Source organism: Bos indicus, chromosome 6 (assembly GCF_029378745.1).
Source record: "Bos indicus isolate NIAB-ARS_2022 breed Sahiwal x Tharparkar chromosome 6, NIAB-ARS_B.indTharparkar_mat_pri_1.0, whole genome shotgun sequence".
NCBI classification, from domain to species: domain Eukaryota; kingdom Metazoa; phylum Chordata; class Mammalia; order Artiodactyla; family Bovidae; genus Bos; species Bos indicus.
The window spans coordinates 103,166,880-103,178,110 of record NC_091765.1 but is presented as its reverse complement, the minus strand read 5'-3'; the positions used below and the strand labels follow the sequence as shown (position 1 = coordinate 103,178,110).

General features: G+C 40.7%; 1 protein-coding gene across 1 annotated transcript; it reads right to left on the bottom strand.

Moving 5' to 3' along the window:
• Positions 1-474: 474 nt before the first annotated feature.
• Positions 475-6,390, bottom strand: DSPP (dentin sialophosphoprotein). The gene is made up of 4 exons (XM_070790980.1): positions 6,340-6,390; positions 4,683-4,769; positions 3,551-4,549; positions 475-2,982 (listed from the first exon to the last, which is right to left on the bottom strand). Exons 1-4 carry the CDS (start codon positions 6,388-6,390, stop codon positions 475-477), a joined length of 3,645 nt encoding a protein of 1,214 aa, XP_070647081.1.
• Between the last annotated feature and the right edge of the window lie 4,841 nt (positions 6,391-11,231).

Sequence of the window (11,231 nt, the reverse complement as noted above, 5' to 3'; positions counted from 1 at the left end):
GAGATCATGATGAGAGCATCTTTTACTCAGCAGCAAGCAGACCATCTACGTAGAATATAGATATAATTACTGCAAGATTAGGCTAATGCCACTGGTTATTTATAAGATGTGTTTGCGTGCTAATACATTTTCTAAAGCACTTGGCATTTAAATTGAAGTTATTAGTATGTGATTACTTGAGGTTTCTGTGTAAAGAACATTTTAATTGTTCTTCTATGTTTGCATTTACAGTTTTAACAAAATCTTTTCAAAATATATTTAACATGCATGTACACAGATTCTCTCTCTGAGGGTGTTGGGACCCGGTCCTGAATCCGACAACTTGACTCTTTCCTTGTGTCTGTAGATGTATGGATCTTTACATAGGTCTTCTCTTTATTCCTCCCCCTTCTTTACTTTCCTGGAAATCTGTATTTCCTATCAATTACTCACCACACTTTTCACAAAAGGCATCTTGTGGGGTTTTCTTTAGTTCTAATCATCACTTGTTGAGTGATTACTGTCACTGCCTTCACTGTCACTGTCACTGTCGCTGCTACCTCCATTGTGGTTGCCATTACCAGACTTGCTCTTGCTGTCACTGCTGTCGCTGCTGTCACTGCTGTCACTGTCGGATTTAGTGTTGCTATCATTGCTGTCACTGCTGTCACTGCTGTCACTGTCACTGCTGTCACTGCTGTCACTATCGCTGCTGTCACTACTGTCACTGTCGCTGCTGTCGCTGCTGTCACTGTCTGACTTACTGTCACTATCACTGCTATTGCTGCTGTCACTATCGCTGCTGTCACTGCTGTCACTACTGTCACTGCTGTCACTACTGTCACTGTCACTGCTGTCGCTGCTGTCACTGTCAGATTTAGTGTCGCTATCACTGCTGTCACTGCTATCACTGCTGTCGCTGCTGTCGCTGCTGTCACTGTCTGACTTACTGTCACTATCACTGCTATCGCTGCTGTCACTATCACTGCTGTCACTACTGTCACTGTCACTGCTGTCACTGCTGTCGCTGCTGTCACTGTCTGATTTACTGTCACTATCACTGCTGTCACTACTGTCTGATTTGCTATCACTGCTGTCACTGCTGTCACTGCTGTCTGACTTGCTGTCACTACTGTCGCTACTATCACTGCTGTTACTACTGTCACTGTCTGATTTACTGTCACTGTCGCTGCTATTGCTGCTGTCACTGCTGTCACTACTATCACTGCTGTCACTGCTGTCACTGCTGTCACTATCACTGCTGTCACTACTGTCTGACTTGCTGTCACTGCTGTCACTACTATCGCTGCTGTCACTGCTGTCACTACTGTCACTGTCTGATTTACTGTCACTGTCGCTGCTATTGCTACTGTCACTGCTGTCACTACTGTCACTACTGTCTGATTTGCTGTCACTGCTATCACTGCTGTCACTGCTGTCGCTACTGTCACTGCTGTCACTACTATCACTGCTGTTACTACTGTCACTGCTGTCACTGCTGTCTGATTTGCTATCACTACTGTCGCTGCTGTCACTGTCTGATTTACTGTCACTGTCACTGCTGTCACTACTATCACTGCTGTCACTATCACTGCTGTCACTATCACTGCTGTCACTACTGTCACTACTGTCTGATTTGCTATCACTACTGTCGCTGCTGTCACTGTCTGATTTACTATCACTGTCACTGCTATCACTACTGTCTGATTTGCTGTCACTGCTGTCACTACTATCACTGCTGTCACTGCTGTCACTATCGCTGCTGTCACTGCTGTCACTACTGTCTGATTTGCTATCACTGCTGTCACTGCTGTCACTGTCTGATTTACTATCACTGTCACTGCTATCACTACTGTCTGATTTGCTATCACTGCTGTCACTGCTGTCACTGTCACTGCTGTCACTGTCACTGCTGTCACTACTGTCTGATTTGCTATCACTGCTGTCACTGCTGTCACTATCTGATTTACTGTCACTGTCACTGCTGTCACTGCTGTCACTGTCACTACTATCACTGCTGTCACTATCGCTGCTGTCACTGCTGTCACTACTGTCTGATTTGCTATCACTGCTGTCACTGCTGTCACTGTCACTGCTGTCACTACTGTCTGATTTGCTATCACTGCTATCACTACTGTCACTATCTGATTTACTGTCACTGTCACTGCTGTCACTGCTGTCACTACTATCACTGCTGTCACTGCTGTCACTATCGCTGCTGTCACTGCTGTCACTACTGTCTGATTTGCTGTCACTGCTGTCACTGCTGTCACTGTCACTGCTGTCACTACTGTCTGATTTGCTGTCACTGCTATCACTACTGTCACTATCTGATTTACTGTCACTGTCACTGCTGTCACTACTGTCATTGTCTGATTTACTGTCACTGTCACTGCTGTCACTACTGTCACTGTCTGATTTACTGTCACTTTCACTACTGTCACTGCTGTCACTGTCACTACTGTCACTGCTGTCACTGCTGTCTGATTTATCTTTGCTGTTGCCTGATTTGCCACTGTCATCACCTCCATTGTCATCATTGCCATCACTACCATTATCATTAGCATCTGATGTGTTATCACTACCATCATCATCTCCTTTTGAGCCACTGTCATTGCCATTGTCATTTGATTCATCAGAGTTATAAGAAGCATCTCCTCGGCTACTGTGATTATTATCACCTTCAGAATTGGCATCATCACTGCCATTAGACTCATCACTGCTGTTGGGATCATCTCCTTGCATGGATTCATCGTCAAACTCATAGCTGTCATGCCCATCACTGTTACTGTCACTATGTACTTGGCTGGGTCCAAGCTTGTTTCCAGACTCCAGTTTCTGGCCAGCTCCTTGTATAATGTCAATCTCTCCTTGCGTCTTGACATTTCCTTTGCCCACAATCATTCCATGTTGGCCTTTACTCTCTTTATCTTCATTCACTTTCCCAGCTTCTTTGGTAACATTGTTTCTGTGGCCACTGCTGGGACTTTCCATTTCCATTCCCTATGGAAAGATGGAGAAAAGAATGATTAATTAGTGAATGTTATGCTGCAAAGTTGCATTGGTCTGAGGAAGACTGGGGAAATTGGCCAGAGAACAGGAGTTTGGATTCCAGTACCTCAGAAACACCTGTCTGTGAAAATGTGCTTTATTGTACTTGAAAGTACTCTAGTGTTTAGATTATAGACCATCCCATTCATGTTTTTATCCAGTAGGAACTTTTGTAAACAGTTACATGATGCATTAATTATTTAGCATAAGGTTTTTGAAGAACTGTAACCAAATCTTCAGAAATTTCAACTTTTTAAAATTGTTCCATAGCAATGTCTAGTAAGGACTCTAGCTTCCCCCATTAAATAGTCCAGTCCTAAATCAAGGTGCAAAAATACATGACTGTTCATCAGGATTTATTTTTGTGCTACCATCACTGGCAGAGCAGTCTGACAGGCTACAGTCTATGGGGTTGCAAAGAGTTGAACACGACTGAGTGACTGAGCATGCACACACACCATCATGAAAGGAAGTGGGGGAGTTAAACTGCCATTGAAAGAAATCAGCTTCACAAGCTAACCTTATCTTTGTTCTTCCCAATAGCAGTTGGCTGTGACTTTTCAGTGAGTCTATTTTCCACAGCTTTGTTCTCTCTGTGACTGGGTTTTTGAGTGTCCTCTGTTTTCTGGCTACCATTGTCTTCTGGAATACCTGCAGAATCTTCCTCACTCTTGGAAATGTTGTCTCCATCAATGACATGGGAGTCTTCTTTGTCCCCAGGGCCATCATCTTCACTACTAACTGAATTTTGACCTAAGCTATTGTCCTCATCATCCTCTTCTCCGTGAGATTGACCCTCCTGGCCCTTGCTGGTATCACTACCCTTTTCTCCATTCCCTCTTTCTTCACCTTCACCATCACCAGAGCCCTTGTCTTCATCTTCATCTGCTCCATTCCCACTAGGACTTCCTTCAAAATTATCCAAACCAACATCTTCTCCATTTCCAGCTCCACTCCCCACTGGCAATACCCCTACCTCCTCATTCCCATTTCTCTCGTCTTCTCTCTGAGGTGTTGTTTCACTTGTGTCAGCCCCATTTCTACAGGAATCCCCATTGATTTCAGCCTCCTGACCTGTACTGTTACTGCTTCCAGCTACTTGATGTCCATCTTCTTGGACAACAGTGGCGTCCTCACTTTGACTTGTATTTCCAACACCTGCGTTTTGGGAATTGTTCTCAGCAATCCCATCAATATGGCTCCCATTTGCCACTCCAGCATCGTGGACGATGCTTACTTGTCCCCTGAGGCCATTTGCAGTGATGCTCTCTTCTTGTCCTTGTATCCCATCATGGTCATATGTTTCTGGTTTTCCTGTGCCCCCCTTTAGATCCTCTGTATTCCCCTTTTCGTTTGCTAACATGGAACCTGTAGAAGAACTTTTCCCTCCCAGCTCTGCCCACTCAGAACCATTTCTGTCTCCTTTGTAACCATCTTGGATATCCTGTTGCCTTCCTCGTTCATTTTCATGCATGAGGCCACCACTTTCTTTAGTGGTATTATTGTCATTTAATGCATCCTGAAAAAGAGAGACAATTCAAATTAAGTTGTGGATATCATCTTAAAGTAAAGCAAACTGAAAAGATGAGCATCGATTTTCTGGAAGTTAATGGGATCTAAAAGAGTTTAGAAATACATTTTACATCTTATACCTGTATTGGCACTTTTGATTTTGCTAGAAGATTTACGTTCACCGATTTGTCAACAGCATGTCTCTCCAACGGCTTGATTTGAGGAACCTACCAAAGTGAAAATACTGGAAATTGAAAATATTCTTATTTTGTGTACATGTGTGCACACATGCACTCACACACATGTGCACAGACACACTCACACACATATTATCACTAAATGAAGAAAAAAAGATATAACATAAAGGCCAAAGTATGATCTAATTGGGTAGAAAAGAAAAGTGACTTGTTACATGAATTCCATAGAATTTAAACTTGGCATATAGATATTTTTCATAATAATATTATCAAGTTTACCAAGGTTTTAACCAGATCACTTATATCAACACTAGAAAGTGAATAGTCTTTTATTAAAGATGAGGAGACAGCCTGTAAATATGTTCTCACACTTACATAATTTAAAAAATAAAAAAGAAAGAAGATTCCCTAAAAAAAAAATAAATAAACAAGCAACAAGAATATATTGTGTAGCACAGGGAACTACAGTCATTATCTTGTAATAACTTTTAATAAGGTATAATCTGTAAAAATACTGAATCACTATGCTGCATACCTGAAATGAATATAACACTGTAAATAAACAATACATAAATAAATTTAAATAAAAATGACATTGAAGAAAAAGTGAGGAGACAGACCTTTGGTGTTTCTGTATGACAAGTTTCTTGCAGCAGCACCAGACCCACCCTAAGAATAATCCTGGCCAAAACCCCTAAGAGAATAGTTTGCTGCTGCTGCTAAGTCGCTTCATTTGTGTCCAACTCTGTGTGACTCCCTAGACGGCAGCCCACCAGGCTCCCCCGTCCCTGGGATTCTCCAGGCAAGAACACTGGAGTGGGTTGCCATTTCCTTCTCCAATGCATGAAAGTGAAAAGTGAAAGGAAGTCGCTCAGTCATGTCTGACTCTTAGCGACCCCATGGACTGCAGCCCACCAGGCTCCTCCGGAATAGTAGGTCTGACCAAAACCAGGGCAGAAACAAAGGCAAGACTATGCTACCTCTGTGCCCTCAGGAGCACAAGAGAAACAGTTAAGAAAATTCTCAACTACAGAAATACCATGAGGAAAGCATATCAAAATGGTAAGTGTAGCAGCTGGCTAATAAAATCACAAATGACTTAATTTCCCTAATTTATCTTTGCTGGTGTTTATCTTTCAAATTTAACTTTCTGAGTGAAACATTAGTTTTCCCTTTGCTGAAAAAAATATGATTTTTTTTCCTATTTTTCTTTCTTGAAACCTTTTTAAACAAGGCTTCATTGATAATTAGAATGAAATTCATAGATTATGAGCAAAGATGGACAGGCTCCACAACTTCTAAGCATTAAATGTAAATTAATCTGAATGAATTTTAAAAGTAACAATCCTTCCAACAAGACAGGAGTTTCAATTAGAAGACTGGGAGCATGAGTTGGAGTGGGTATTTAGTTTTGTTGAGACCCCAAACAGATCCTATAAAGTCTTTCATGCAAATCTAAAAGTTTAGGCTCGGCTGATCTGCAAGACCTCAAGAAAAAAATGCACACACACATATATGTGTGTGTGTGTATACACATATATGTGTGTGTGTTAAGAGAGATAGTAAAGTAAGAAGGTTTTTTTGAGGAAGGCATACTTACTGGAATGGCCCATGCTACTGCCCAAATGCAAAAATATACAATGATCTTCATTTTCTATAGGAATATTGATCAGTGGCTGTTATTGAAGAAAAAAGAACAGTAAACAATTACTTATAAAGCAAAGATGATAACCATATACTGTGTTATTTTGGTCTCTAAGCGTGTGCCTCTTTCCTAGGTAAGGAGTATGAACACAACATGAGAAGAAGCTGCCAAGACTCAGGGTTCCAGCACACATCTGAGTACATACAGTTGTCTGTGGTCAGTGCACTCCAGGAGTGGGGTCACAGACACGCGAGGGCACTATCCCGCTCAGCGCGATGACGCGCTGCCTAACCCCGTGCTTTTCCCGTGAAGGCGTACAGCCGGACAGTTACAAAAGCCGTAACTATAACTTTCTCCTGCTGCTGCTCCTGCTGGCAATAACATCTCTTCTGAATAGTTTTCATCAAAGATCAACTAATTCTGCTAAGAGTATGCTTAATAGATGAAGGATTTATGATTCCCACACCAAATCCACACGCGTCTGGGCTACGCTAGACTGCACAGAAAAGAAATTGCCAGCACGCAGACGAAAGGATATGGAGTTTGGATGCAGAGACCTAGGTTCCAATTCTATCTTTGTTACTTGATGTGCGAGCTTGAAGAATGTAAGTAGGTTTCTTAAGCATTTGATTCCTTGGTCTAGGATAATAATAGCTGCACTGCAGGATTATCCCAGTTATCTTAGCAGAAGATTTGTCTCTGAGAAGCTTTCTCTGGCTCCATGTCAAAGCACATTTGGTGGGATTTCCCTGATGGTCCAGAGTTTAAGGCTCTCCCTTCCAATGAGGAGGCACAGGTTCGATACCTGATTGGGGAACTAGGGCCCTGAATGCCACTGGGTACAGCCAAATTTAAAAAAAAAAAAAAAAAAGGTTATTTGGTGTCTCTCTCCTCCTCATACCTGGAAGAAGCTTTTAATACTGCACTGACGGCACTCCGCCGTTTTCACTGTTTTTTAAGTAGGCTGGCATCTACTTACATGCTCCTCTGCCCTGCTGAGAGCTCCTGAGGTCCAGGAGACTGTCTTGGTGATCACAATGTTGTAAAACATAGCATAGCAAAAGCCATTTTGTGAACACTGTGGATAAATAAACACTTACTACTGTAAGCAGTGTGTGGCATCGTTCCAGCTATTTAACCATCTCTTAATAAATGATAGCAATTATTATGTGGGACTTCTTTTTTTTTTAATTAATTTTATTTTATTTTTAAACTTTACATAATTGTATTAGTTTTGCCAAATATCAAAATGAATCCGCCACAGGTATACATGTGTTCCCCATCCTGAACCCTCCTCCCTCCCCATACCATCCCTCTGGGTCGTCCCAGTGCACCAGCCCCAAGCATCCAGTATCGTGCATCGAACCTGGACTGGCATCTCATTTCATACATGATATTTTACATGTTTCAATGCCATTCTCCCAAATCTTCCCACCCTCTCCCTTTCCCACAGAGTCCATAAGACTGTTCTATACATCAGTGTCTCTTTTGCTGTCTCGTACACAGGGTTATTGTTACCATCTTTCTAAATTCCATATATATGCGTTAGTATACTGTATTGGTGTTTTTCCTTCTGGCTTACTTCACTCTGTATAATAGGCTCCGGTTTCATCCACCTCATTAGAATTGATTCAAATGTATTCTTTTTAATGGCTGAGTAATACTCCATTGTGTATATGTACCATAGCTTTCTTATCCATTCATCTGCTGATGGACATCTAGGTTGCTTCCATGTCCTGGCTATTATAAACAATGCTGCGATGAACATTGGGGTACACGTGTCTCTTTCCCTTCTGGTTTTTCTGAAGACTCAATCCTTCACTCCTGTTAGAATTCACCTTCAGAATCAGTCTAGTATACATTTTGTGTACATTGAGATAGATACTGAGTTCATGAGAATCAAAATTGTAAATAGCTATTTACTACAAACTATAGTTCTTGACATAATGATGCTAGTCCTATAGAAAGGAAGGACGAATTTTACTTCTACTTCATGCACTTCCACTGGATTTTGAGATTATAATACTGTAGATCATAAGCTAGCCTAGATTGAATTTAATGTTGATAGGGGAAGCATAATAAAGCCTCCATGAATATCAACTGTCTTAGAAGAATTGGCACTTTTCACAGAGGAGAAAATCCAGCTTCAGAGTTACTGAGGAGGTGGGGAAATGTGCCTACTCTTAGAGCTGTTCAGCAGAAAGCCAAAAGTAGCTAAACTTCCTTAAAAATGCTAGAGATTAAAAATGAGGCTGATGAGACCTGAGGACACCATAATGCAGAGCTCTGGGGCATGGATGTGAAAGGGCAGCAGTTTAGTAAGCAGAGGCTATAAGGTCCTCTGCAGTCCCAAACACAGTTATTACATAGACCTTACAGAAGACCAGTCTACACTGTGGTTTGGAGGACACATGATCTCCTGAAAGGAACTTATAGTGAAGGCCAGAGTTACGTGTATCCCATTTCTGAACTGCAGTCCATCAACCTGACCACTTTAGTTCTCTTTCAGATCTACTCTAGAACAGTTGCTCTGTGCACAGCACGCCTTGCACTGTATCCACAGGTAAGTAAAAGGCATGAAAGACACTATAGAAATGGCCTCAGTTTTACCAGCCTGAAAGCGGAGGCTCTGGGATTGTGTGAACCCCCTTCAGATGATTTCATGTATTCGCACCAATAAAGTGAGATTTTACTTAGTTAACTTGAACAAGTTAATAAAACCTTGAAAAGCAAGTTTAACTGAAGCCCTATTTCAAAGTCCAAGTGTTAGTCGCTTTGGTCGTGTCCGACTTTGCAACTGTAGCCCACCAGGCTCCTCTGTTCATGGAATTCTCTAGGCAAGAATATTGGAGTGGGTAGCCATTTCCTTCTCTGAGGTATCTTCTTACCCAGGGTTCGAACCTGCATCTCCTGCATCTCAGGCAGATTCTTTACCGCTGAGTCACCTGGTAGATATTTATATCTGGGTTGTCTAATGTTTATCAAAACTAATCGAAGCAGATAATTACCAAGTTTTTACCTCAGTTTGCCATTTTTTAAGTAACGTGTCTTTTATTTCCCAAAACTATCATTATATCGTGAAACAGAAAAAGTGTGTGCAGAAGTGGACTCTCCAGATATCCTAAGTAGAAGTATTTTAAGCTAGTTTTAAAACCCTACTGTCAATTAGCAAAATAATAATAATAATTTTTAGGCCAAAGGTTGATTTTTCAGGGACCAAAAAATTAAATGTAGATTGAGATTTATTCATTCATTCAAAAACTGTTTGAAGGCCTAATGTGGGCCAGATACTGAGCCCTGGGACCAGATATGAACCCTGGCCTCATGGAAATTATCACTGACTGGATTAGCCAAACTTTGGAATAAATGTAATTTAGTGCATTAAATCACTTGCCAATGCAGGAGACCCAGGAAACGTGGTTCGATCCCTGGATCGGGAAGATCCCCTGGAGAAGGAAATGGCAACCCACTCCAGTATTCTTGCCTGGAGAATCCCATGGACGGAGGACGCTGGTGGGCTACAGTCCACAGAGTTGCAAAGAGTCAGACACGACTGAGCCTGTGCACACACATGCAATGTGTTAAATCAAATTCCCAAATCCATGTTTATTTCTTAATAGAGTTAACATTTAAATGTTACTATTTGAAGGAGATTGTTTTCTTTCTTTTTCCCTTAAATCCCATCACACTTTACATTGCAATGATGAGGCTTAAAAAAGGGCTTTAACTAGATTCAAGGTCCTTAAAGATGGTTTTTCTGTGGATAAAAATAACAGCAATGGATATTTGGTGAATTATGTATGAAATATTCAAATCATTCATTCTGATATTAAGATGTTAAATATAAAATGTGTGCTTCATCTTAATATACTTTTTATGACTGTTAGCAACTGATATTTTAATATACTGGCTATGAAAAAAAGCCTTATTCTTCAGTGATACAATATTTTGCAAGGTGGAATTAGCAACGCTTACCACATAATGTTCTATTATCTATTAAAACATAGTCTGGATTCAACAAGTCAAAGGGAAGCAAAAAATCTAATCATAAGGGTTATTCATTTTTTAAAATCAAATTGGCTTCTCTGAAACTGGAATTTCTTTCTAAAGGCATCAGTTGGTTCTGAGTAAAGAAGATGCTCCAGCTTACCTTAAAAGCCTTCAAAGGGACTTTGAAAATCCAGAATTTCTTATCTTTCTCTTTGAGGACTGAGAGTGGCACACTGTCCTGGACTTTTGCATGACAATTTTGTTCCTGCTGAAATTTAAAGTCAGTTTGATAATTATCTCAACCAATCACTGTTTGGATCCTTGATACAGGGTTATAAAGTGTCACCATGTCTATGAGGCACATAATAACTTCCCCCACTTCCTTCACCTGCTGATACGTATTTGCTCACAGCACCATTCGATTCCAAAGGAACTAGACTTACTTTTACTTAATTAAATAGCTCCTGGAAGGCTGTTCTGCATCTTAAATATAGACCATCAGTGTAACACATCTGAAAAGAGCCACTTAAACTCTGTCACCCTGACATTTCTTGTCTTCCAAAGGTTGGCAATCTAAGAAAACTCTAGGTTTCTTTAGTAAATATACTGCCTATTTAAGACCCCTATCATTCCTGAGGTAGGTATTAACATTTCTGTGCTATAATTCAAGAAACTGTCCACATGCAACAGCCTTGATGTTGCCTAAGGGGTCTTTAACAATCTATAAATAGTAACTCCCAAGAAATCTTTCTGACCTAAATAAACTGTAATGTGAGGTGTTTTAAAATGTATCAACTTAGTATTCAAACTAAATTTTAAAAATAAATATTCAAAATACTAAAACTTATGGTAAGGTA